The 27,185-nt window shown below is 54.6% G+C and overlaps 1 protein-coding gene across 4 annotated transcripts in view; it reads left to right on the top strand.

Annotated features, from left to right (window-relative positions):
• The window catches only part of SGSM2 (small G protein signaling modulator 2), a 34,366-nt gene extending 7,416 nt beyond the window's left edge, over positions 1-26,950 (top strand). The window contains exons 3-25 of one of the 4 annotated variants that reach the window (XM_090290756.1): positions 8,892-9,054; positions 9,364-9,525; positions 9,809-9,876; positions 9,974-10,119; positions 10,461-10,595; positions 11,099-11,223; positions 11,607-11,674; positions 11,907-12,067; positions 12,231-12,357; positions 13,912-14,046; positions 17,696-17,849; positions 18,629-18,693; positions 18,781-18,926; positions 19,410-19,538; positions 19,967-19,989; positions 20,095-20,149; positions 21,862-22,230; positions 22,462-22,586; positions 23,007-23,089; positions 23,293-23,402; positions 24,425-24,521; positions 25,060-25,227; positions 25,428-26,950. In XM_090290756.1, the coding sequence (XP_090146882.1) occupies positions 8,892-9,054; positions 9,364-9,525; positions 9,809-9,876; positions 9,974-10,119; positions 10,461-10,595; positions 11,099-11,223; positions 11,607-11,674; positions 11,907-12,067; positions 12,231-12,357; positions 13,912-14,046; positions 17,696-17,849; positions 18,629-18,693; positions 18,781-18,926; positions 19,410-19,538; positions 19,967-19,989; positions 20,095-20,149; positions 21,862-22,230; positions 22,462-22,586; positions 23,007-23,089; positions 23,293-23,402; positions 24,425-24,521; positions 25,060-25,227; positions 25,428-25,516 (2,903 nt within the window). In that variant the 3' untranslated portion in view covers positions 25,517-26,950. Of the gene's footprint in view, positions 1-8,891; positions 9,055-9,363; positions 9,526-9,808; positions 9,877-9,973; positions 10,120-10,460; positions 10,596-11,098; positions 11,224-11,606; positions 11,675-11,906; positions 12,068-12,230; positions 12,358-13,911; positions 14,047-17,695; positions 17,850-18,628; positions 18,694-18,780; positions 18,927-19,409; positions 19,539-19,966; positions 20,150-21,861; positions 22,231-22,461; positions 22,587-23,006; positions 23,090-23,292; positions 23,403-24,424; positions 24,522-25,059; positions 25,228-25,427 lie in introns of all 4 variants that reach the window. The other 3 variants (XM_090290755.1, XM_090290757.1, XM_090290758.1) reach the window with 3 other exon arrangements.
• Positions 26,951-27,185: the final 235 nt, after the last annotated feature.

Raw genomic sequence — 27,185 nt, 5'->3', positions numbered from 1 at the left:
TGAAACTGAACAATCCTTGAGTCAAGACTTGGCCCTGGGCAAACTCAGGAAAGTTGCCTCTGACCCCGGTTCCTTTTACCTAAGGGTAAGAGTGAGACTCCCAGACTGGCAAGCAGTGTGAATTTGTTGTGTATTTGCTGTGGTGGTTCCTAAACCAGCCTGTCCAGAAACTGGTCAGGTAGGCCCCCGCAGGTGAGACCTTATGAGGAAGCTTTGCTGACAGCACTTGGCTGGCAGGGAGGGGTTCTCTGACCACAGAGCATGGCTGCAGTGCTGCTCTGACTGAGGCAGCCCCCTCTGAACCCCCAGACCAGAGGATCAGAACCCGTGTGACTGCCCCCTCCTGCTGGTGAAGTCTGGGCCTTGGAGAGTAGGCCCAAACGTACCACTTCATTTTGTTTAATAATATAGTCTTTGAAACTTTTACTTTAATGTACACTTACTGTTGATTTACAATAATGCTTCTTGTTTCCTCTGTGGCCTATTGAACCCCCAGGTTTAAGCTGATTATCTCCCACCACCCCTTCCCCCAGAAGGCAAGGTGCTTTTAAATTTGGCTTACGGGCAACTCAAGGTGAAGGTTAAACAGCAAATTGTCCCAAGTTTCACCTTTGAACTCTGCATTTGTAATAATAATGTATGTGCTAAAAGAGGGCATACTCGATTTAGGCGTCAGCCCATAAGTATTGGTGTTTTCTCTGGACTTGCCCTCCCCTCTTGCAGGTCTGGGTGTGTCTGCCTCCACAGTACCTCAATATGTTGTGGATTCAGTTTCAGACCGCTTCCAATAAAGCAAGACATAATCTTTCTGCTGGTGGAGGGTCTTGCCTTCAGTTTGCAAAAACTGCAACATCTGTAAAGCGTAATATAGCAAAGTGCAATAAAACGAGGTGTGCCTATACTTCTGTTTGCTCTCTTCTGATTGGGTGCTGTGGTTGGATTTTAACCTTTGGTGATAGAGCGGATTTACAAGGTCCACAGAGAGGTTCCTGGCCTGGCACCTTGGTTCTCAGATTCATAATTGTCTCCTGTCCTCAGAAGGCATTGGGGTCAGACTCTCGGCCAGACCTGGGCAGCCCCGCCCCTCAGTCACCAGGCTCCTGGCTCTCCCAGTGCAGATCAAAGTTCTGTTAACCTGAGGGTTGCTTCGTCCTGCGGATGAGCTGTAATGGGAAATAGGGGTGGAGTCTGTGGAACTGGGAACAATATCAGGGCTTTATTAACTTCCCCTGCCCCCCTTCCCTGTTGCTAAGCAGCTGTCATTAGCCAGGAAGGTCGGCTGCAGTGAGCTCCTCTGGGGAATGGCAAGGAAATGCTAATGAGCTGGGAGAGAAGCAGGTGCTACGGAAGGCTTGTGTCCCACCTGGGGTATTGGAGCCAGAGATATTTTAGCACTGAGATTCAGACTCCAGGCAGTTTTTAGTCTGTCTCTTTTCAGTGAAAGGGATTCCTTCTTTCTTCTTCCCACCCACACTGAATGAACAGCTCATTCTTAGGGTATCTGGCTTCTGCCTTCCTTCCGGAAATGAATGAATACGACAGAGGCCCTCTGGGGAACTGGCTCCCCTCACCCGGGTTTGGGGCATGGCTGAAGGCATATGGCGGTGTATGTTTTTGAAATATTTTTAGCTAAAAGTCTATGATGTTTAAAATTTGCTTCAAGCCCTGGTTGGGTTGCTCAGTTGGTTAGAGCGCCGTCCCAATACACCAAGGTTAAGAGTTTGATCCCCAGTCAGGGCACATACAAGAATCAATAGACAAATGCATAAATGAGTGGAACAACAAATGGATGTTTCTCTCTCTAAAATCAATTAAAAAATTTTTAAAATAAAATTTGCTTCAGAATAATCTGGGGAAAAATAAAAATATGGTTGGAGTTGGTATAACTGAAACAAGATTGCTCATGACTTGATCATTGCTTACGTCAGGGCGATGAGTACATAGGGTTTGTTATATTGTCCTCTTTTGTATATGTTTGGAATTTTTCATAATGAAATTTTTTTAAAGTGGGAGGGGACGATGAGAGGATGGGAGAAGGAAGAGATTATAGATAACTTCCCTGAGAATTTTCACATAAAGAGGAGCAGCTGAATGGTTCAATACTTGAATGGGGATGTAGGATCAAGGTAGGTGATAGTGGTGGTTTGTGTTTTTTTTAAGTTGGAAAAATGACAGAATGTTTATGTGCAAATGGAAAGTGTCTCCTAGGGAAACATGAAAGATAAGAAAAGAGAAGGGATGTTTGCTGGAGCGATGCCCTTAAAAGGCGAAAGGGGCTGGTATGCAGTAGGCGGAAGGGGCGGCCTTTGGAAGGAGCACCCCAGACCATCTGTAGGTACCGAGGGAAGCCGGAGATGGGCATGAGGCACAGGAGGAAAGGCGGCAACATTTGTAATCGCCTTCCGTGTGCTGGGTGTAACCACGGAGCCATGTGCACCTCTGCATATGCTGTTGCCTGCAGTCACTCAACACCCATTGAGGTGGGGCCTGTTCTTTTTCCCAACTGCAGCTGAAGCACAGAGACTTACGGATTTACACAAACAGCCAGTAAAGGAGGCATTTGGACATCTGCCTGGCTCCAAAGCCTGAGCTGCCCAGGGTTGTGTCTTCCTGTGAGGTCTGCCCAATGGTGGAGCCTGGAGGTGAGGGGCATCGAGGAGGAGTTAGCTCTCGTGGAGACAGAGCTCAGGTCACCGAACAGTGGACTCATGGTGTCCACAGGTACTCTGGGAGGCAATGTGTCCCTTGCCAAGCTGCGTGAGGTCAGCACTGGCCTGGTTCCCTGGGAAGCCGTGGGAGCACTGTGCCTGATGACCCTGCTCTGCATTCCTAGTGCAGCAAGGAAGATGGGTGTGTGAGGGCCATTTCATTTCCCTCTCCTGCATGGGTCTGGAATGTCAGGGTGATGCTTCCTTGTTCTAGGGTGTTGCACAAGGCTGAGTGCTGCCCCTTCAAACTGAAGCAAACAGCCATCACCCCCCAGTGCAGGCTGAGAGAAAATGTTCCCTAGTTACCATAGAAAGCAGTTACAAATCCCTGGGTGGAAGCATCAGCCAGGGAAACTGGAAGGAGAGAGGCTGATGATGCCGGCCTAGCCTCTTCGCTCCTCCCCCCTCTTCCCTGCAGATAAACATCGACTTCCTCCATCAGCAGTTAGAGGAAGTTCCTAACTTAAAAAGTGGCCACTCATCCCACCCTTTCTTTTCTTGCCAGCAAGGCCACTCCTCTTCTGACAGTCTTGGTTCCACCACCCAAGGCTTTTAAAACTGCTCTGAGTCGAGTCCCCAGACCTGTGGCTGGCTGCTCCACCCAGTGCTTTCCTCACTTGGGCTCTCTATGGCAACCGCAGCCGGACTCTTCCCTCGCATGGATAGCAGCTGGCAGAGGCTGGAGGGGAGAGCCCGGAACACTTGCCACACCTGCTCCTCCCATTACAGCACCTCCTGGCTCAGAGCCTTAGGCCCAGCCTTCGTGTCAAGTTGTGCTAACTCTGGGTGCCGTGTCCCAATGCTTCAATCAACTGGCCTCATTCCTTGAAGGTCATTCCGCAAGTCCCTCTATTGCCAGTCTGGGCTTGTCCAGGCCCCGTGGCTCCTGAGCGCAGCTTTAAACATAGATAATGCAAGTGAAAGCCAGGGTTGTTTCTAAGGACCCCTGTGCTGACTGAGGACCCTTCTCAACCATTTTTGCATTTCCTGGGCAACCACAGCTTTCATCCATTTTTGTGGGCTCCAGAGACACCTGAGTTTGTCCCAGCCCACTGAATTGTTTCTCTGGTTCCTGCCCAGCTCAGATTACTTGTGGCTGCCCTAAGCAGAGCCCAGATGCTGCTGTCGGAATGGGAATCCAAGCCAGTTGGGAGACCCTGTTTGCTGAGGGAGCTGGTGAAGGAATGTGTGGGTGCCCATGGGTTTTGTGAATTTTGATTCACCTACAGTTTGGAAGGAATCTCTGGTACCATGTCATGGTGGACCATGGTATCTGGCTTGGATGGGCACCTACTGAATTACTATAGTTATTATTTTGAATTGGTGATATATCTACTTGGTTCATAGATCAAAACTGTACAAAAGATGTGCAGTGAAATGCCTCACTCCTTTCCCTGTCCCCCTTCACGTACCAATTCCCACACAGGTGACTGCTGCCACTTTTGTCTCTTGTGTGTCCTTCCAGAATTTTTTATAGTAATAAAAAATTGTATTCCTTGCTTACCCCACCCTTTTTATAGCAAGGTATCATGCAATCATACTGCTCTGCATCTTGCTCTTCCATTATTAGTTTCTGGAGACCATCGTCATTCTTTTTCAGAGTTGCATAATATTCTCCTCTGTGAATATACCATATGTATTTAACCTGTCCTTTGTTGATGGACATGTGGATGGTTTTTAGCCTTTTGCTGTTATGACCAAGTAATCTTGCAGTTATATTGGTAGACTAGATTCTTTGAAAAGGGGTTCCTGGGTCAGAGGTTACTTGTCATGTTGATAGATTAGTGCCACATTGCCTCGTAGGGGTGGTACTAATCAGCCCCCCCCCCCCTCCAGCAAGGTATGAGAAGATTCAGGTACTTCCCAAGTCCCGTCCGTCTCTGTCTGCCAATATCTCCTCCATTCCAAATTGGACTCCTTGGAATAATTAAATCGGTGTGTAATGGGTTTGTAGGAGGAGGCCCTACTAGACTCCATTAGCACTTACAGTCATCACCCATTTAGCATTTGTTAACCCTACAACTTAATAGACTTTAGGGACATGTCAGAGGCTGGTGAGGCAGAGTTGCAGGGCTAGTCCGGACCTGTAGTTCCCAGCCTTTCGCTGGGAAGGTGGTGCCAGACCTTTTTGGGGAAGGGAGAGGTCCACAGCAAAATTACTTCCATTCCTGCCCAGAGGTGCAGTTCCTTGATCCTTCCTGGCAGTGGCATGGGTTGACAGAGCAGAGAGGGTCCCCTGGGCCCATCTGGCACCATAACTCAGAAGGCCAGGGTGGGGAGAAAAGAGGATCATGCCTGAGTCATGTCTCTATTTCTCTGTTTTGATTCATTCACTCAAACCTTTCCACCCAACTAATGAACTAAAGCTGTTGATTTTTCCCATGTGAAATGAGCTGAATGCTGTCAGGGCTGCTCTCCCCTATTCTGGTGCATCCAGAGTAGCTGTAGGTGGAGCCTGAACACTGGGACAGGGGTTCCTGAAGCCTTGACATCCAAGTGACCAGGGCCCAGACAGCTCAGGTAGAGGGGGGCGGGCTCTGCTGACTTGGTGCATTAGCTGTGACAGGTGTCTCCTGCCATGACCCTCCACCCCAGGGATGAGTCGTGGTGGCTATCTGGGGCAGAAAGAGGAGTAAGGCACCAGAGTTCTCCTGCTTGGTGCTCTGAGCCTTCAGACAGGAAGGGAGAAGAGGCCTGAGCCTCCGTGTGGACTTCTCCCTGGGGAGCAAGGACAGCAGGAGAGGTAGACTTTGCTGCTGAGTGGGGTGTTCACTGTATATTAAAGGGAGGGAGAGAGAGGGAGAGTCTTTGTATTTGCATCTCTGAATTTTGAATGTCTGTGTTTCTGTTCAACCTAAAAATCTTAAGAGGAAGGGTTCTTAAACTTTTGGGGATCAGGTACCCCTCTTAGAAGCTAAAAGCCATAGGTCCTCTGTCCAAAATAAAAGCACTCACCTTAGGGATACTGGAGCACACATTGACAATTTTGCACACAATTTTAGGGGGTCACTGGAGCTCCAGAAGCCCATCCACAAATTCTCTTAAGATAGTGTTCTCACTTATTATTAGTGCTATTATTATTACTATTATTATGTTATTATTTTGCCTACAGGCTTCACTCAGTAACATTGTTCACTGCATGTGCTGATTCTCTATGGAGACAGCCCCATGGGAATGGGAAGAACAGGGTAGTTTGAACAATCACTGGCCAAGGAGCCCATGGAACTGAGTTTGGAATACCTGACATCTGGGGTCGTTTACTTTGCTTGAAAAGTAAGGGGGTGAGAGAGGTTTTTTCTTCCCCAGACACTGCCTGGGCATCTTCCCTGGGTATCACAGAAGGAACTTAGGGGCCGTGGGGTGAGCAGGGAGACTGGGTGTGATATTTGGGCTTCTCTCAGTATTCCCTGTGTGGAGTGAGTGCTGAGGGTGCCTTTGCCCACCCCAGAGCATGCTGCTGCACTTGCTTGGAGGCTGCCTAGGAGGATAGGTGAAGCCCTGTGGGGTGGGAGTGCCACTGCCTGCCATTCCCAGGCTCCCCAGCAGGGCTGCGTTCAACCTCCTGGGAAGGAGGGAGGTTCATGACTCATTATTCCACCATGAGTCACATCACCAAGGCACTTGATTCCCTGCAGGACTGGAGCCACATGCTGCTACTCTGGCCTGGTCAGCACTGCTTCTGTCCTGCCCCGGATGAGGAGTGTGACCCCAGAAAATAGTCACCACCTTCCTTCAGGTGTGGACTTGTAGCTGCAGCAGACCCAGGACCTAGAGACTGGGACAAAATGGTCTCATGCCTGTACCCCACTCCCAGGGCCACCAAGACCTCCAGTACCAAGGGGACCCTCGCTATAGAAAGAAGTATGTGGACACTTACGCAAAGATTCTACCACATGCCCCATACACACATCAGATGTGTGGATATATGTTTCTACATGCACATGTAAACATAGGTGTACGAGGGAAGACCCCCCAAAAAACCAGAATTTATTTGTAAAAATTTGTGTATTGACTCTTACGTGTTTAAACTTCAGTCACCTTCAAAGTCCTCTCCATTTGATGCAGTACATCTGTCGAGCCATTTTTTCCACTGCTCTAAAGTTTTTGAACTCATCAATTTTGATGCCTTTTAGTGCTTCTGCCGTTTTTTGTTACACCTCTTCCACGTCAACAAAATGTTTCCCTTTGAAGACTTTCTTCATCCAGGGACACACAGAAAAGTTGCTCAGGGTGAGATGGGGTGAATAGAGAGGGTTGGGTATGGGGGTCATGCCGTTTTTGGTCAAAACCTGCTAAACAGTCAGCATGGTGTGGGCAGGTGCACTCATAAATCACCCATCATGAAGTGGGCAAACAAATTGAAAGAGTGCCAAAAAAATTCACTGAAGCCAAATGCAGTCTCTTACAACAACACCAGCTGGATCTCTGATAGAGATGGGCTCCTAGAACACTCACTTAGTGGGGGAAGCCTGTACTACAAGGGACCCGCCCTCCAGAAGATAATTTGGGTTTTTTTGGGGGGGGTCCCCTCTTGTATGAACATGTGTGAAGTCCTCCGAGGCTGAGCAGGGAAGAGCTCTCTAGCAGGAAACATTCAGGAGAGGGAGGGGTCCTCCTTGTGCCCCCTCCCCTGTGACGCTCTCACCAAGCTGGCCAGTCTCCAGGGACTCGCCAAGTTTTTGACCTCAGTACAAGAGAGGGCCAAACAAAACTTTTACAGAACAGCACTGACCGTTGTCACTTACTAAACATAAAGGCAAAAAACAGGTGAGAGCCTCTGTTTTCAGTGGGTATGTCCTAAGTCTGGGTTTTATATTCTAAAAACACTAGTCACAATAAATGATAGGCTTCATTTCCCCTGTTTCTAAGAGAACAGCATCTCCACCCGCCTCTGTGATCCTGTGTCCAATGCATCCTCTCCTGTTCCTGCCAGGGAGAGGTCTTGCAAAACTCCCAGCCCTTACAGGTTAGCTGTAGAACAGGGTCTGGACAGAAAGGGGTGAAGAGTCAGGAACCAACAGGGATCAAGTGCCCTCTGCATGCAGGACGCTGTAGATCTCATGTAACATTTCATACCAGTCCTTAGAAGTATACCCCACTTCACAGATGATACAACAGAGACTCGGAGCATTAAGTCACACAAGTTCTCCAGAGAAAGTATGAGTGGCCGCAATAGCTTCAGACTCTTAGTCTGACTCCCCACCTTCAGCATAGCACTATTTTCAATCCTTGTGACAAGGGCACCTGTGGAGTGAAGGGAGCACCTTCTCCCACCTGTGTCTCCCTGTCCTCTGAACACACCTGGAGAAGGTGAAAGATGCTCAGGCCAGCGTTTGAGGCCCTGAACCTAGTCCCTGCTATGTTTCTGTGGTCAGATAAATCCCTTCCCCTGTTTCCTGCTCTCTTATAAAGCTGTTAGTTTGGCCTCAATAATGGCCAAGCCCCTTCTTCCCCACCCCCCCATATACACACTAATATTTTTAGGTTCTATACATGGCTAGGGTAGCTCCCCACTGTCCCCCACCAAGCCCTTCTTTCCTTTCTGTGGAGTCTGTCTTCAGTAAGCGGTGTCCAGATGGAGAGAGGAAGACCAGCCCCTAACAACATGAATAAATGAATGAAGGGAAGCCCTCCTTGCATGGGAGATAGAAATCTCTCACTCTCAGGTGCTGGGCTCATCAATAATTCAGGGACCGCTGTCTGGCCTGATCTTTGCAATGGCTTCATCAATATCTCAGCTCATTCTTCAGAGCCCGTTTCCTAGCAACCACATCACCCATGCTCTCCAGGAGGGTGACTGGGCTATGTGCTCCTGGGCCCCCAGTCCAGTAAGTGGACAGGGGGTGGAGCCAACCATGCTATCTGGAACTGGCAACTTGGGTCCTCACAGCCACAGGGGCGATGCTGCATACGGAGGCACGTGCACACCAGATGCGGGAGATGAACGGCATGGCACGTCAGAGCCTCCACAGGTCCATTCAGGGCAGGAGCAGATGGGTAGGGAGAATTTTAGAAGGAGGTTGGTATGTGTTGCTGACCTGGCTGAAACTGACCCCCACCCCTGCAGTCCTAACATGGGTCAGGCCTGCCCTTGCCCCTCTCCCCTCTCTAGGTGTGGGGGAGAGGAGTGCTCTCCCTTCTACCCTTGCCCAGGCTCAAGTGCTGGTTCCCTTTGTGGCCCAGGTGCGGTGGAGGCTTGCCTCCTGCATCAGCTGCGACGCCGTGCCGCCGGCTTCCTGCGCAGTGACAAGATGGCAGCTCTGTTCACCAAGGTGGGGAAGATGTGCCCAGTGGCTGGGGAGATTTGCCACAAGGTACAGGAGCTTCAGCAACAAGTAGAGGGCAGGTGAGCCCTGGGCCCGCCCTGCCCGCCTCCCCGCACCCCCCCCCCCCCCGACCCCGCTCTTACCATTTGGCAGTTGCTACTTCCCAGGTTGGCTTCCTGGGCTCGTTTCTTGCAGGGCCTCTCAGGACCAGCCTAAGGGTGGGCGGTGGCCCCTTTCAGGCACCAGGTCCTATCCCCCTGCCTTCAGCATCCCCATCTTGGTCAGTCCTCTGGGTTCTCATCTTATGGCACCAAACTCCACTCCCAGTGCCACTAGTCGGGGGCTTGGTCCTGGGCCTTTGCACTCCTATAGTCCACCCCTCTTTGCAGGAAACCCTTGGTGAATAACCAGGAAGCCCTGCAGAGACAGGGCTCTGCCAGTGGGAAGGCCCCAGCCCTCAGCCCACAGGCCATGAAACACATATGGGTACGCACAGCGCTCATCGAGAAGGTACTGGACAGGGTCGTGCAGTACCTGGTGGAGAACTGCAGGTGAATGCCCCTGCCCGGGGCCCACCCCCCAGGCATTCCTTCAGCCCCACCCCTCCGCATGCTCGGCTGTGCAGCTCAGGCCACAGGCATGCCCATTCTCCCCGTAGCTCCGTAGAAGCTTAGGCCACACCGGGCACCCCACCAAGCTTTGTTCTTATGGGTTTATTTCCTGATGACTGGCACGAATTTGGTCTTGGTGGGAATGTCCCTGCTTGGTGAGCTTGACTGCCCTGGAATGATTTCGGGAGCCCCAGCTGTGCCCCTGTCCATCTCTCACTGGCAGCAAGTACTATGAGAAGGAGGCGTTACTGGCAGACCCTGTGTTCGGTCCCATCTTGGCCTGTCTTCTAGGTGAGCCTAAGAGCAGAGAGGCCTCTGTTGGGCGATTGGGAGCATAGGGGCAGGTGCTGGGGGACCACCATCTGAGTGGCTGTCCCTGTCTCCACAGTGGGACCCTGTGCCTTGGAGTACACCAAGCTCAAGACAGCCGATCACTACTGGACCGACCCTTCTGCTGATGAGCTGGTTCAGAGGCACCGTATCCGGGGTCCCTTTAATCGCCAGGACTCCCCTGCGAAGCGCCCAGCCCTTGGAGTAGGCATCCCTCTCCTCACCCCTTGTGCTGCTCATCTAAGTTATGCCCATGGGCCTGTAAGGAGGAGCAGCTGGCCTCCGTATTCCTTGCAGACACAGGCTGGGTCTTGGAGTTGCCCCAGGGTAGTGGCCACTGCAGCATAGCCTCTTCCCAACACTGGCACTTAATGCCAAGAACACATAAATGCCAGGAGCACACCATTGATTCATGGCTGGAGAGCAGAGGGTGGCTGAGAGCAAACTAGGGGCAGGAAGGACCCCCGGGGTCCTCTAGAGAGGGTCAGAGTGGCACCTTCCAGGTTGATTTCCCAGGGCTGGGGCTGAGCTGGGACTTTGTGCAGATCCGGAAGCGGCACTCGAGCGGCAGCACCTCGGAGGACAGGTTAGCTGCCTGCGCCCGCGAGTACGTGGAGTCTCTGCACCAGAACTCAAGGACACGGCTGCTCTACGGCAAGAACAACGTGCTGGTGCAGCCGGTAGGAAAGCCTAGTGCCGCCCCTTACCGCCCTCCTCCAAAGGCCCCAGAACTAGAACCTTCCAGCCACCTTTATCCCTTTCCTAAGGAGCTTGACCAGAGAGAAGGGGGATAAGGGCCTCAGCCCCACTTCACTGTTTCATGCCCCATCGTGAACTGGCAGGAGCCAGAAATGGCATCTGCTCTGGCAAACTGAGAACCAAGCCATCCGGGGACAGGAATGGCAGCCAGCAGGCGGGGGGAACGCCCAGCTTGGGTATGGCTGGCCCAGGACACACTTGGCATCCAGGAGACTGACAGGGCAGAGCCAGGGGCATCAGGCCAGCCAGGACGAGGATATGCCCACATCCACGTGTGACTCGTGTTCCCCCCTGCTTCTGCCTGGCCCCTGTGCCAGGACCTGGTGGCCTCCCGCTCCACCTGGAGCTCGTTTTCTGTAGGCGGTCCCGGGGAGCCTCTCAGCCCCGCGTCGTCTCTGTCTCCTGGTGTGTCTCCTCCCTGCAGAAGGAGGACATGGAGGCCGTCCCTGGCTACCTCTCCCTGCACCAGTCTGCAGAGAGCCTGACTCTGAAATGGACTCCCAACCAGCTCATGAACGGGACTCTGGGGGACTCCGAGCTGGAAAAGAGGTGGGGGCTTTGGGACACACTTCCAGGAGCCAGGGAAGGGAGTGAGAGCTTGCCACCTGGCAGGGGGATGGAAAGGCCCAGTCTGCTCCAGGAGGCAGGCCTCACACCGTATCTGATGCCAAGAATTGCAGAGAGGCTGCCTGGAAATATTCCCAGGCTCGCTAAGATCCAGCCAGGCCTGGGCAAGCTCTAGGCATCTGAGACTGCCAGGCTCTGCGCCATGAGGGCAGCACGGAGCCCAGAGGGACATGGCTGGCTAAGGTCACTTCTTGGCCACGGTCATCCTGTCTTCAGGGTAGTTTCACAGGTGTTGGGGCCGGGAGATGAGGAAGGCAGGATGGCTGGTCTTGGGACACAGTGACACCAATCTGGTTTCTTTCCAGCGTTTACTGGGACTATGCCCTGGTGGTGCCGTTCAGTCAGATTGTCTGCATCCACTGCCACCAGCAAAGTGAGCCTCCCTTGTCCTGAGCACAGGGGTGAGGGAAGAGAGACTGCCTTCTGATAGTCATACACTGCTCATGGCCCATAGGGTGTCTTGTCCTCCTTTCATTGTCCTCACACTCGAGCCACAGTGTCCCCCTACCAAGTCTGGGGGCCTGGCCGACTGTGCTGCGGTGATGGCCAGGCAGCCTCAGAGGCCCAGCTTCACTCACCCATGTTCAACCCCCCCCAACCCCCAGAAAACGGTGGCACACTCGTACTGGTGAGCCAGGATGGCATCCAGAGGCCACCGCTGCACTTCCCACAGGGAGGACACCTGCTGTCCTTTTTGTCCTGCCTGGAGAATGGGCTTCTGCCTCATGGACAACTAGAGCCCCCGCTCTGGACTCAGCAGGGAAAGGTACCTTGGGGCTTTGGAGGCTGTAGGTGAAGGGATGTGTGAGGTGGGTTCTCTGCCCACCTCCCTTCCTTTCCCCACACTGAGTTCTTAGGAGCAGCCTTGGGTGGGACCCTGGAGTGGACTCTGCCCTGCACTGGCTAACTCCTCACCTCTTCCTCCCCAGGGGAAGGTATTCCCAAAGCTACGGAAACGCGGCAGCGTGCGGCCTGTGGATGCAGAGGAGATGGGCACAGGTTGGGCCACAGACTACGTGTTCCGGATCATTTACCCTGGCCACAGACATGAGCACAGTGAGTGCCCCACACCGCTTTCTGTGGAGGGGAAAGGTGCTTGGGGTGGTGGGGGAGCACAGCACCCTCAGGACGGGCAGCAGGCCAAGCCCATGAGCAGGCCAGTTAAGACCAGTAGTGCAGAGCTTAGTCTCTTGTTGGACCTTTAGCCTGCAGATCATTCCCCTGAGAATTTGCTTCTCTTCCGCCTGCTCTCTTTCCCTTCCTTTGTCACCTGAAGACTCTTGGCTCAGCTGATCTAGGCGTCTCTATACAGTATTCTCTTAGTCATCCTTTCATGCCCTGCCTTGGGGGTAAAAATGTGGGGAGACTAGATACCTGCTGCCTGACCTCCACAGGGTGGCCTGGGTGTGCGATCAGTGCTTCTTTTTGGATAGTGCTAATTCTTCACCGACTCCACTGGAGCCAGAACCTTCCTCAAACAGCTACTGATGAGAGGCACTGCAGCTGGGGTGCGGGGTGCATCTGGAGAGAGTGAGACTTTCAGCTTGGGGCAGGACAGCGGTGGGGCTGAAAGGGCTTGGTGCTTGTGGGGCCTGTCCCACCTGGACATAACACCTCTGGGCCCTAATAGAGTTCCCTTTCTGGGCAGAGTGCTCTCCTCCCCTCAGGTTTCTCCAAGGCAGACTCACTGATCTTGGGAAGAAGGTCAGGGAATTTGCCAGCCCAGATCACTTGCCATCCAGACCACCTGCTCCCTAAATTTCCTAACGTGTGCCAATAAGTTGTCAACAAGTTGTCTGTGTATTAACAGACAGATTACCCAGACAGCAAGCACATACCCACAGCACAAGTAGTCCCAACAGGCTTGGAGGGCACAAGGTGTGGGGACCCCCTCTCCTCTCTGATGTGCCCAACTATGAGACACATATTCTGCTGAAGGTGTTTGCAAACCTGGCATTTAATCTCGGGCTGTTGCTCGGATTAGATTATTCAGCCTGCACTTCCTCTCTTCATGCCTTGGCATTTCCTGGTTCTGGTCACTTCACTTCAAGGTCCACTTCCCTGGAGGGCAAGCTGGGGCTCCAAGGAGCTGAAACTCAGTGGGGTGACTCAGGCTCCTTGAGAGCAGCTCTGGGAAACCCTTGGAGGAGAAGGTTGGGTTTATAGTCTATAGAGGGGGACTCGGGGTAATCTTCACATTTGGCCCAGTCTGACTGTGACGCAAGCTGAAGGACGATTAGGATCCATCTGTCAACAGTAGTGCCTAGCCTGAGCCAGGGCTGGGGAGTTCCTGAGCTGCCAGTCTGTCCCAGCTGGTCCCCGTCTTTTACTACCCTGGCTCCCCCCATCAGTTCTCTCTTTTCTGTTCTTTCTAGAGAAGGCCTTCTCCAAAGAGTGGAGCTCTGTAGCTGCCGCCATCCCCCCACTTTCTTCCACACTCTCCCCAGTAAATCATCAAGACTCTCAGGCCCTCCTGCCCCCTCTTCCCTGCGTTGCAGGCTCAAGGTGACCCAGGCTCCATGTTGCTCCCCACAAGGAAGGAGTCCGGTCTCTCCTGCCCCAGGGCCAGGGTCCTTATGCTTCGCCTCTCTCGCTGTTCTCTTTGAGCAGTCACTATTAACTACCACCACCTAGCGGCCAGCCGCGCGGCCTCGGTGGACGATGATGAGGAAGAGGAGGATAAACTGCACGCGATGCTCTCAATGATCTGCTCGCGGAACCTCACAGCTCCCAATCCGATGAAAGGTTTTTATCCCTCCCCTTCTCCCTGACCTACCCTGTCCTTCTGCCCCACCCCCTGGGCCCACTTGCCACCCACCGCAGGGGCTCGAACGGCAGTGTTGGCATTATGGGACTTGTACCCAGGGTGGTTCCGTTCCTTCAAGAGGCAGGTCGGGGAGGGCGGAAGGAGGTGCTGGCCAGGAGAGGGGACGGGACACAATGCATTTGGCTCTGGCTGCCCCACTGAGTTCTGGAAAGAGAGGGAAGAGATCCAGGGGGTGGGAAGGTCTGATGGTTGGCTGCCCCTTGGAAACTCTCAGTGACTGTTGGAGCCCTCTCCTGTTCCTGGGTGTCATGTGGGCAAACCCAAGATAGCATCTCTTCCTTTCTCTCCTGCTGGCTGGGCAGACCAGCCTCTGGGCCTGTGCCTCTGACTCCTGACTCAACAGAAACAAGGCAGAAGTACCAGGCCCCTCCTGGGCAGGGGTAGGGAATGGACAGCTCATGCAGATAGGAGTCACCAGTGGGTCAGGTGAGGGGTTGGGGTCACCGTGGAAGGAGACCCAGGGCCCAGTTTACCCAGCAGGCCTGGGTGTCCCAGCAGGCGCTGCCTGGTGCTTTAGTATGAAATCCAGAAGTATCTGCTAGGGATATAAGTTAGGTGTGTTCTGCCATCACAGACCTTAGAGTACACAGTTGCAGAGGTCCCTTTGTTGTAAATGGCACAGCACAGGGCCCCTGGCTGCTCTCTACAGAGCCAGGCTAGTGGAGAGGGAGCCTCACTCTCTGGAGTGTGATCGATCAGCCAGGGAACCTGTGAGGCCTCAGCTGGGGTGCTCAAGGGACATTGGTTATGAAGGCCCAGTTCTCGGAGTTTAGGGGAACTTCCTCATTCCCATGCCACAGAATTATTTTTTTCTCCTTTCCCTGCCTCTACAGAGGGTGTCTAAGGGCATGTGACACTCTCCTTATACTTCACAAAGTTCTGCTAAAGAGTCCAGCCCTTTTAGTCCACCCAGCCAGTAACAAGTCTCCCTATCCCTGGGTAACCAAGTCTCTGGCATAGAACACGCCTGGCACACCCTCAGCACCACTTGCCAGCTGCCCCCTTACTCCCACATGCCATGTCTGCCTTCGCGACTACCCTCCCTCCCAGCCAACCCAGTCAGACGTGCAGGCCAGCCTGGGTTCGGGAACACAGGGAACCTCGGTTGTGATATTTATTGCCTGTACACGGTCTGCCATCTGGTTCCTTGCAAGCCTTGGCTTGGAGCTGATGCTTCTTACAGGTTAACTGAATTTAAGCAATGCAGAAAGACTAAGTCAGGAGGGCCCAGGCTGACCCCTCTTACCCCCACGAACTGGTAGTCAGGCTAGAGGCTGGAGGGCTCCAGATTGAGCCCCTGTTTTGGAAGACTCAGTGATAGCAAGCACATCCCTGACTAGTCTTAATACTGAGGCCTCCAGAGTCAGAGAAACCTCTAGGCCCACAGGGTGCAGAGGCCTCAGGGCTTGTCTTGGAATTCTCTTGGGGAACTCAGGGGCCAGACCTCCCCAGTATGCCAGCATGCAGCCCCTGGGACTCCAGTGCTTGGGAAAAGGGAGGAGGCGTGGGAGCAGAATCAGCAGGTGGTTGGGGGAGATGGTGTGAGAGCCCCACCTCCACTCCAGTCCATAATGACAACACTGTTGAGTCTGTCCTGCTAGCTGATGCTTTTCAGGCCTGCAACATGCTTGACTTGTGCATGTGAATCAAGTGGCGGGTGTCCAGACTCTCCTCTCCTTCCCCTCCCCCCTTCCCCTGCTGCCTCCTGTAGAGCAGAGATGCTGTTCACTCTTAATTCTGCTCCAGGCCAGGCACCTTTCACTCGGAGTCTTAGGGGCTGTGGGGTTCGACCACCCTGATCGTTTTTGCTTCAAACTTTCCTCAAGCTCAGAGGAGAGAGTCAGAGTCAAAGCTCACCCAGCAGAGCCCTGCCCAGCCTGCTGCCCATTGCCCGGTCACCCCAGAGCTCCAGCTGTCTGCACTGGGTTAATTCAGAGATGTCCTGTGCAATGCTGGCTGGTTCAGCTCCTTCATGGAGAATTAAGGTGAAGAGCATTGACCCAGGAGACTTGCCTCAGCTGAGCCCTGCTTTCTGGGCATGAGCTCACTTCCCTGTGTGCCCACCCTCTGCCCTCTGCACCTGTTGCCCCCCCTTGCCTGCCCACCTGCCTGCTGCCTGCCTGGCGGGGCCTGCTCCCACCTCAGCTCCTCTCAAGACTGGCCTCTCTCCTGCCTGCCATCAGGCGCGAGCTGGGCTCCTGCCCCCACCCCCCACCTGCATTTGTCAGCCCCTCTTCCCTGAGCCTTCAGCATGGCTTGCAGCACCTCATTCCCAGAGCCGCAGCCCCTCCACACTGAGTCCACTCCCTCAATTTGCCTCCTGGTGGAGCTGAAGGGCCAGATCGCTACAAAAATCCCACCATGGGTCTGGGAAGAGATTCCCAGCCAAGTCTGGGCAGCCCCTGAGGGGACTGGAGGGGTCTCTGCTCAGCCCTTCCCACCACAGCACACTGAGAGCTGGAGTCCAGCTCCCACAGAAAGCAGACCTAGGTCCTCTCCAGACTCAGCAGGCCAGAAGAAATACTGCCTGAGAGAAGGCCTCATTGCGCACAGTGCTCTCTCCCTGCTCTTTATTCTTCTCTGTTCTCTCCCTCCCTCCGAGCTCCGCCTCCTAGTCCTTTCACTTCACGCCTTTGCTTTGCTTCATGTTTGTGGCTCACTGGACCTGCCAGAGTGTCCCCTGGGCAGTGCCCTACCCCCTCAGGCCCTCGAAGCTGTCAGTGGTCATGAGTTCTGACTCAGACCAGCTGGGCTGGCTGAAGAGGCTCCATCTATTGTACTTTTGGTGTAGATGTGTCCAAGGAGCTGTTTCCTGAGGTTGCAGCTGGGGACATTCTCCTGGGTGTTGGTGGTACCCAGCCACCCCACCCCCATCCCAGTGATGGCCTGGCAGCCCTGGCAATTTTCCCTTCTGTCAGCTCCCCTGTGTGTTTACAGGGGGCCACCGTGCTGAATGCAGTCAGGCTAGGAAAGGATGGAGAACTCAGAAAGGACCCATGGGAGCCGGCAGCAGGGGCACCTGGCCTGGGTCAGGAACCCTGACCCTCAGCCACTGGCTACCAGGTCTAGGACCTCAGGGGTCCTCGGGGGCTTTGACTAGTGGAGACTCTTGGCGCAGCAAAGTTTGCCGTGTTCCAGGTCCAGGCATCTTCCATGTCTCTCAGAGTTTGTCCAGGAGGACCAGGCTGAATCATCAAAGGCCATACTCACAGGCAGCATTTTAGAGAGTGCAGGCTTTTGTTGTTCCTTCGCTTGCTTTCTCTTACCTCTAGAAAAGAGAATGTTTTCCATCGCTGATAGCAAGATGGAGAGAACAAACACAGTCACCCACAACTCAGTCCAAGTGTTCTCTCACGCACAGAAGTCAGGTGGCGGCTGGGAAGTGTCGGGCACCTCCCTCTCACCGTGGCCATGTCTGGGCTCTGGACAGGGCTGGCGCCCCCCCTGTGGCTCTCCACCAATGGCGGGCTTCATGCTGCAGCTCTGGGCACAGAGATGGACATGCTGCAGGGTGGCTGGGAGAGGGGGCCTGCCAGGCCCTGACCATAGCCCCCTTCCTGTCCTCAGATGCTGGTGACATGATTGAGATGCAGGGCTTTGGGCCCAGCCTGCCGGCCTGGCACCTAGAACCCCCGTGGAGCCAGGGCTTGTCCCGCCTCTCCTGCTCCACCAGCAGCTCCCCATACGCAGCCCCCAACCACTGCAGCTGTGTCCCCGACCGGTGAGTGGGCAGGGAGGACACCTCCGTGGGAGTGTGTCCATCCATATGTATGTGCCTGTCTGTGTCACTTGCCTGACATGGTGGCCTCGAGTTGGTCAGACCTGGGTTCGAATTTCATTTCTGCTACCCAGGTGACTTTGGCAAGTTATTGAGCCTCTATGAGCCTCTACGTTTCTGAGCCTCAGTTTCCTTATCTGTAAAATGGGGGTCATACCACTGGCTTCCTAACAACATTCTTATTGAGTAACCCATGTCAGTACCCAGAGCTGTGCCTGGCACATAGTAGGTGCTCAGTCCTTGTGAGCTGTCCTTCCCAGTGTGGACATAGATCCCATCATCAGGGTGTATGTCTGGGGACATGCAGCAGATACCTGGACATCTGCCTGTGCTGGGAATGGTCCAGGAAGGGTACTTGTGTGAGGACCATGTGCCAGGATTGATGCTTTGGCAGCTGCTTGCCTTCACCCGTTACTTCTTTTTACCTGTTACTCCTGAGGACTCGGAGATGCTTCTCTCCATGTGTCACCTGAGGAAACCAAAATTCACCAATGTGGTGAAGTTGGTGCCCAGGGTCCCCTGGGTGGTTGGAGGCCAGGCTGGACCCCCAGTAGCTGTACCCAGGGTGGCTGGCAGCCACAGGGAGCCCCCTGACATGCAGCTGAGCTATGGCTCTGCTCCCCGCACTCCCCAGAGTGCCTTACTGCCACCCCCATGTCCTTGCTTCTCATCCTCCTCCCACCAGAAGAGACATAGCCCTCTGAGCCAGGTTGATTCCACAGGTTGCCCCTCAGGCTACTATGTGAGAGCATGAAGAGGCAGATCGTGTCACGGGCCTTCTACGGCTGTGAGTGTGGGGTGAGGTGGGGCCACGGGAGGCCGGGGCAGGGGGTGGCGCCATGGTCACGGCCTCCTGGCTCACCAACACCCCCAGGGCTGGCGTACTGCCGCCACCTGTCCACGGTGCGGACCCACCTGTCAGCGCTGGTGCATCACAACATCATCCCGCCCGCCCGGCCCCCAGGGGCTTCCGGAGGCCTCACCAAGGACGTGTGGAGCAAGTATGAGAAGGATGAAAAGGTACACACTCTGGGGTGCCGGGCCAAGGGGCTGGGGTGGGCAGCAGTCTGTTCTGGGAGCAGCTTTCAAAGGCCAACTGGGCATTCAGGTAAAAGGTAGTAGGGGTCTGGGTTGACAGGCCAGGACTGATGGCCTTGGAGTGGCCTGGGTCCTGGTAGACTCTCAGACAGCTGGGGCTGTGGGTTTCCATGGGAAGGGCGCTGGGCAGGAAGTTCATTCTGCTTCCGTGTTATCCCACAACCTTGGGCAAATCTCTGCATCTTTCTGGGCTTCCTTTCTGCCCTGCAAGAAGGAGGGGTTGAAGTTGATCTCATCCGGCTCTAATGTGGGGTGGGGAGGCTGTGACTGCTCCAAAGCAGGTTTTCCCTGGGCTCCAGCAGAGGGACCGGACCATTGTTCCCAGCCCCAGCTCTCCATGCGGTGGTCACCCAGCGGGGCAGGGACTGTAGGGACTGCACAGGCTTTACTCCCTGGGTTCCTCAGAACTACAAGGAGCTGGAGCTGCTGCGGCAAGTTTACTACGGAGGCGTGGAGCACGAGATCCGCAAGGACGTCTGGCCCTTTCTGCTTGGCCACTATAAGTTCGGCATGAGCAAGAAGGAGATGGAGCAGGTAAGAGGAGCCTGTTCCCATGGAGACAGGGAGAAGGGACCCAAGGAAAGAGGCCTCAGAAGGCTTAGCCTCTTCAAACATGGCCAAGGAAGATGTTAGCAAAGGAAGATGTCTTTACGGCTACGCCCAAGCCTAGTCTTTGTTTTTTTTTTGTTGCTGTTATTTTGTTTTGTTTTGTTTGAGAGAGAGAGAGCGCGCGCGACATTGATATGTTGTTCCACTTATTTATGCATTCATGCATTCATTGCTTGATTCCTGTCTGTGCCCTGACCAGGGATGGAATCCCCAACCTTGGCATATTGGGATGATGTTCCGATCAACTGAGCTACCCAGCCAGAGTCCCAAGCCTAGTCTTTAGCTGTCCCAGCCCCTGCACAGGGCGGCCTGGGGCACCTCTCCCCCATGGTCATGGTGTGGTCCGAGTACAGGTGGACGCAGTGGTGGCAGCAAGGTACCAGCGGGTATTGGCGGAGTGGAAGGCCTGCGAGGTGGTGGTGAGGCAGCGGGAGCGGGAGGCTCACCCAGCCACACTCACCAAGTTCTCTTCGGGCAGCAGCATCGACAGCCATGTGCAGCGCCTCATCCACCAAGACTCCACCATTAGCAATGACGTGAGCCAGACGGGACTGAGGGGTGAGGGGGTGGGCCGCGAGCCGCCGGTGTTCTGCACCTAGGAGTCCTGAGCCCCAGCCCAGCCGTGGTCTTCCCTGGTGTTGGAGCCCTGGGAGAATGGCTTAATGTGTCCGTGTCTCGTTTTCTTGCGCTGAAAAATGGGACGATCGTTCCCTGCTGCCCGCTTCTCTGGATGTTGCAAGACAAAGTGAGATAGTGCATTGTGTTCTGTTTTAAAGGACTAGCAGGGGAAGATGAATTTATGGGGATTAGGAAAGTCCTTCCTCCTCAAGGCTAAGAATCGGCAGCCCTGGGTTCTGGTCCCAGGTCCACTGCTGACAAGCTGAGGGACTTATCTTCCCATCTCTGGCTGGCCTCAGTGTCCCCTTTCAGCTCTACTGTCCTCAGATAGCACAGGCTTCTCTGGGAGCTGTTGCCGGAGACCAGGGCAGACGTGGAGTGGTGCTGTTAGCGTCTGCCAACGGGTGCCCGGCCACTGGGGAGTTTGTCATCATTGTGCAGGACTGACTCTGCAGGGCCGGCTCAGAGCCTGCCTGGGGCTTGTGGCTTCACCCCTGCCTTAGGTGGACATGTCCCAAACTGTGGCTGCTGGGCACAACCAGAAGTGATAAGAAGTCTCCATTTTAAGGACACTGACTTAAATTTTTTCTTTAAAATTGCCACTTTAGATAATGTGTATTCTTGCTACTTGACTAAATCCTTACTAATATTAACAGAAAACTCAAGCTGGAGCAAGACTTACAGAAATAAAACTACCAAGGCACACTCTCCTTCCCCTGTGCTTTGTTCTCAGTCCCCTCATTGGCAAGCGCATTCCTTCCCTCTGGCCTGCCCCGGAGCCCCAGCCGCCTGGCTCATGGACAGCGCCCTCTGTCCCTCCCTCCCTCCCTCGCAGGCCCTGTGCAGAGGCTCCGCTTCGTGGCCTTACCTGACACCACGCTTCTTGCCCAAAGTGAAAACCCCTTTTAGCATCCCTTTCCCTACATAGTCCAAATAGAAAAAAAAAAAATTAAAAACCAGTCTGCATCTGCCTCTCTCATTTTCCATGTGACCTGTCCATGGTGATGGCCTGTGTCCAGGCAGCAGCATGCGTTTCCTTTCACTTCCTCCCTCTCCTCAGCTTGTCTGCGGCTAAGGTACCTGATGGGGCAGCCGCTAGGACAATGTCCAGCCTTATCCTGCTGAGCAGTCTGTACTGAAAGAAGGGAAGATCTTGTTGTTCCTCACACCTCCAGCCTGATGCGCCCCCAGGCTGCCCAGGCTGCCCCGGCAGCCACACTGAGGCACAAGGAAGCCCACGGGACAGGCAGCCTCACCACAGCAGGCGTTTGTAGAATGACGCTCACATGGGCCACGGATGCCATGGAGTGTCAGGCCTCGGGTCCCCCTCTCCCCACAGCAGCCCCAGGAAGCCTGGTGTGTTTCACTTCTCCTCATGCCCCAGGAAGAAGCCAGAGGAGGGGACTGGATAGGGTTGATGTCATGTTTGCCTAGAACCTGCTTTCTCTCCACATGGTCAGAAAGGGAGGCTTAGCGCCCAGGGGAGGCAGTGCAGAGGCCATGGGGTGGGAGTAGACGTGAAGACAATTCTCCGTCCTTCTCACTCTTTGGGACCCAGGAAGGAGACACTGAGCTGAGCAGAGGTGCTGCAGTGCAGGTGTGAGCCCCACCGCCTGTTCTCCCCTACCAGGTGTTTATCTCTGTGGATGACCTGGAGCCCCCAAAGCCCCCAGGCAGTGACGACTCCAGACCAGAGCCCCAGACAGAACCGGGAGCAGGGCCCCCGGGCACCGCCGCAGTGGAGCAGCAGCAGTCAGTGGAGTTTGATTCTCCAGATTCAGGACTGCCTTCCTCTCGCAACTATTCCGTGGCCTCAGGCATCCAGTCCAGCATAGATGAGGGGCCGTGTGTGGGCTTCGAGGAGGACTGCGGTGGGGAGGAAGGCTCTGTTGGGCCAGTACCTGCAGTCCACGCGTTCTCCGAGCCCCAAGACCCCGGCCAGGAGACCGCCTCGGAGGCAGGGGAGGAACTTGCGGCTGTGTGCGCCTGTGCCTACACTGTATGTGAATGTTCCCCAGGCGCTGTTCTCAGCTGGCTCCAGAGCCATCCTGCCCTCCCAAGGCTGGGGGACCCGCTGGTGGGTGGAAGGGGGGTTCCCTGACTGTCTCAGAGGGCCCTGGGCCCGTCTCTCAGCATTCCCAGAGGACTCTGTTCTCTCAGTCCCTTGGCATTCCTTGTGGGTGTCACCTCTGGCCCCCAGCTCACCCCTGAGGGCCCCCCACTCTTTCAGATAGAACTACTGGACACTGTGGCCTTAAATCTGCACCGCATTGACAAGGATGTGCAGCGATGTGACCGCACCTACTGGTACTTCACAACCCCCAACCTCGAGAGGCTCAGAGACATCATGTGCAGGTGCCATTGCAGGGCAGGGCTCAGGGCGGGAGGCAGGGCCCCTGCTCTGTGAGCGGTCAGGTCTGCAGGCACCCTGCGCCTCCCCTGGCACCAGAATCACACTGGGCTCCCTCTGCTCGGAATGCTCCTCCCCAGCAGCGCCCCTGCCCCACCCCTCCTCACTTGGAGGTCCTGCAGACTGCGGCTCGGCTGCTTCAGGAAGCTTATCTGATTTCCCTTGCTGCAGGCACTGCCTCTGTCCTGGACCCCTCAGCGCCTTGAGGACAGGGGCACTGGGTGGGTCACCATTGTACTCCCAGCCACAGGGTCGGGGGAAGGCTGACTTCTGGGGAGCAGGCTACTCTAGAGGCCATCTCCGAAGGACCCCGAGGGGAGAGGAGGAGGGCACACACCCACAGTGACTCCTCCCTGGCATTTCAGCTACGTGTGGGAACACTTGGACATGGGCTATGTGCAGGGCATGTGTGATCTGCTGGCACCTCTCCTGGTCGTCCTTGATAATGGTGAGAGGTGGGGCTCAGGGAAGGGCAAGGGTTCCCGAGATGGTACCAGGGCTGGGCTGACAAAGCTGGAGAATAAAAGAAGGCCACTAGGTCTAGGCGGATGGGAATATTAGCCAGCCCTGTCCTCTGGGCCACAGGACACCCCCTGTGAAGTGAGCTGTTGGGGTCTCTTGCCCTGTGGCCTCACTCCCGTCTCCCTTCAGATCAGCTGGCCTACAGCTGTTTCAGCCACCTCATGAAGAGGATGAGCCAGAACTTCCCCAGTGGGGGCGCCATGGACACCCACTTTGCCAACATGCGCTCCCTCATCCAGGTGAGGTCTGTTGCCCCCTGTGGGCACATGACCAGGCACCACTGAGCTACTCATCTTCCACTGGGAGGCTAGGGAGCACTCCAACAATCTCTTCTCTGTATAAGCTTATTGCTTTCATTTCAGAAACACATTCTCTTTTCTAATTACAGTTGACAGTCACAACCATATGTTAATGTGGGCTCCTATTACTGGCTCTGGTGCTCCTGGCTGGGAGGAGCCCAGTGTATGGTTGAGACCCCGCGGGAGTGGGCCAGCCCTCTGCACCTCTCCAACCTTCCTACCAGTATCAATGTGGCTTCTGTAAATCATTAGTAATAAGACTTCTGTTCAGTTAGTCTGCAGTTGGTTATTCAGGTTGATTGTTCTATAACTTAGTTGTAATTCCAGCTTGACCTGGGAGGAGGAGAGTGTAACTTTCACTTGATTCACTGCCATCTTGGATCCCCTCTGAAATTCAATATTATATTGGTTTCAGGTGTACAGCATAGTGGTTAGACATATTTCTAACTTATGAGGTGAGGTGATCCCCCCGTAAGTCTAGTACACAGCTGGCACCATACACAGTTATTACAATATCCCTGACTATGTTCCCTATGCTGTACTTTATGTCCCCGTGACTGTAACTACCAACTTATACTTCTCAATCCCTTCACCTTTTCTACCCAGTCCCCCAGCCTCCCTCCTCTCTGGCAGCCATCAGTTAGTTCTCTGTGTCTATGAGTTTGTTTCTGAAAAACACATTGTTTTCAATGTTATAAATTGAGGTGGAATGTCAGTATGTGAATGCTCGTGCTCATGAAAGTTCTGGTGGTTAATGATGCTATCAAACACTCAGAAAATGGTATAACTCCAAAAAAAGTACAACCCAGAGAGACAGGTGGGGCTGCAGAGTGCAGCCTCTGGGGACGGGAGAGGGTTTGCACCCAGCTACCAGGTGCCACAGCAGAAGGGGGCTGGTGGAGGGTGTGGGCAGCAGGGTGAGGCAAAGTGGGGTCAGCCCTCCCTTTCGCCACTCACGCAAGATCCTGGACTCAGAGCTGTTTGAACTGATGCATCAGAACGGAGACTACACCCACTTCTACTTCTGTTACCGCTGGTTCCTGCTGGATTTTAAGAGAGGTAAGAGGAGGGTTGGATGGGGGGCCTGAGGTCAGGGACAGTGGAGATCCTTTTTCCCCCTAAGTCAGTGGTTCTGGGCTCTAACTGAACTTTGGAACCACTGGGGAACTTTCTAGAAACACCAGTGCCCTGGGTTCTACCAGCCTCAGACTACTTAGTGTGGCTGGCTGCCTGGGCATCAAGATTTTAAAAGCTCCTTTGGTGAATCCAAAATGAAGGCAGGGCGGAAAATCACCCTCAGGCAATGGTTTTGGGAACTGTTTTCAAACCAGATCTCCCTTGAGCACCAGGGTTTGTAAAACTAGAGCTGCTCTTGCTGAAGAGAGGGTGGTGTGGAGTCTGCAGGGGCCTAGTGTGCAGGAATCACCAAGAAGGACAGGGTCTTGGCCTGAGACATGGAACCCCCATCCCCTTGGACTGGGCCATGTGTAATGGAAAGAACCCCAGGACTTTGACCCCTGGAGCTCTGTCTCCACGCGTGGCTCCATTGGACGCCTGTGAGCAGCCAGGCTCAGCCTTAGCCCCTTGCTGTCCCCAGAGCTGCTGTATGAAGATGTGTTTGCTGTGTGGGAGGTGATTTGGGCGGCCCAGCACATCTCATCAGAGCACTTTGTCCTGTTCATTGCCCTGGCCCTGGTGGAGGCCTACCGTGAGATTATCCGTGACAACAACATGGACTTCACCGACATCATCAAGTTCTTCAATGGTAGGAACTTGCCCAGCCTACTCTGGCTGCCCCCAGCTGGGGCCTAGCAACCTCCACTTCTGACCTGGGGGGGGGGGGGGGGCTCAGAAATACTGGCTTCCCCGGAAGCAGATGCCAGGAGTCCTGTGGAGAGCCACAAGGCTCCTCCCAAACCACGCCCTTTGCTCTGGCATTCCCACAATTATCCCTGTTTCCTGCAGAACGAGCTGAGCATCATGATGCCCAGGAGATCCTGCAGATTGCCCGGGACCTCGTCCACAAGGTGCAAATGCTCATAGAGAACAAGTGAGGCCTGTACCCTGAGGCAGCAGCCAGCCAGAGCCTGGGTACCGGGTCTCCCCCGCAGGGAGAGGTGCAGGGGCAGCACAGCAGAGACCGCCCCAACTCTCAGCCAACCCTGCCTGCCCAACTGTGTTGCTAACAAAGTGCTTGTGAGCCTGGGATCTGACTCTGGGCAGTTCTGCAGCCAGGTACCCTCAGGCCAGGGCCAGGAGGGGAAGGGGCGGCCTCAGGGAGTGGTTGACTTAGCGAATACCTACTCTGCTCCCCTCTCAAACACCTGCAAATAGCCCCACTGCCACCAGTAGCCTCAGCCTGGACTGTGCCCCATGTCCTCTCCTGGGGCCCTGTAGAGTGATCAGGGCTATAGCTGCCCGGGTCCCTTCTGGTGAGGGTCATGTGAAGCCAGGGGCCCTTGCTGTATTTCTTCTGAGAGTCCCTTCCCAGGCCCTGTGCGTGTGTGTGCACCAACCCCAGCTGGGGAGCCAGAATGGCTGCTGGTTTGGGCATGTTTCCTGGGCTGCCTTCCGGGCCCTCCTCTGAGACTGGGGCAGCCAGAAGCTGGGCCTTGGATGGGAGCAGCCCACCTCAGCAGCACTGCCACTGTCTTTGGCCACCTAAGGTGACCTCATGCACTCCCCAGCCCATACAGTGCACCCACGTGTATCTGTATGATCCCACTCTTGCCACCTTGCTCTTGCTTTATGCATTAGCTACATCCCAGAAAACTCTTGTCTAAATGACACTGCCATCTGAAGGATCTGGAATGTGGTTGGAACACTTCCTCCCGAGAAGAATCCCAGGGTGATTCTTTAGGGAAGAGATCCTCTTGTAGCTTCCTCTCAAAGGTGTTCCGAAAGTTGGAGGCAGCTTCTCATCCTGGGCATCTGCTGGGTCCTTGAGGCTGGAGGGAGGGAGTTCCCTGGGTCTCCTTGTTTGTCGCTGGTGAGAACCAAGGCTAACTCTGCCTTCCCCAGCTTCTCAGGATGTTGAGAGGCATATGGACCCAGAAACCCCCTTGTAAGATCCGCACTCATTGTGAGGGGGCTGTCATGCTGCTTGCTCTGTCATCCCCACCCCAGCCCCCAACACATGCCAGCCAGCTAGGCCTTGCCCAGGGCTGGGTGGCCTCTCTGCCACAGGTGCTGGGGCCTGCCCCACAACTACTAAGGTCTGGAGACATGAAAAAGGACCCAGGAGCCCTTCTGCATCTGGCACAGCCTCCCAGCCCAGCCCTGCCCCAGGTACTGCACGGCCTGTTTGGGGGCCAGCCTGCCCCATTGCCTACCCTTGTCTGTGAGGCCTTGGCCTCCACCACGCACGGTAGCCGTTGTGTGCCTGCCTTAGTGACTCAGTGGTTTTGTGAGGAGCCAAGTCTGTATGTGTTTTGGCTCAAAAACTACTCTTCAGTGTAACAAACCAATAAACACAGCATTTGGCAATGCTTGAGGCTCTGGGGGCTACTTGTGGGCTGGTCCTGGACAGCTAGTGACTGCATGTCGGGGAATTCTATAATTTCCACAATGGAGCCGTAAAGAAGGCCAACCCCACAAGGTAAGGGTGGCAAAAAGAGAACCAGATTTTTCCAAGAGAGGGACCTTGGCTATGGGCTGGGTGGGGTGGGGATGATAAGCAGACCCCAGGTATTGAGAGAGAGCCCTTAGGGCCAGCAGTCCCAT

Source organism: Furipterus horrens, unplaced genomic scaffold (assembly GCF_987537825.1).
Source record: "Furipterus horrens unplaced genomic scaffold, mFurHor1.1.pri manual_scaffold_11, whole genome shotgun sequence".
In the NCBI taxonomy this organism is placed as follows: Eukaryota; Metazoa; Chordata; class Mammalia; order Chiroptera; family Furipteridae; genus Furipterus; species Furipterus horrens.
Note: the sequence above shows the minus strand (reverse complement) of the source record. Positions and strands in the feature narration are given on the sequence as shown.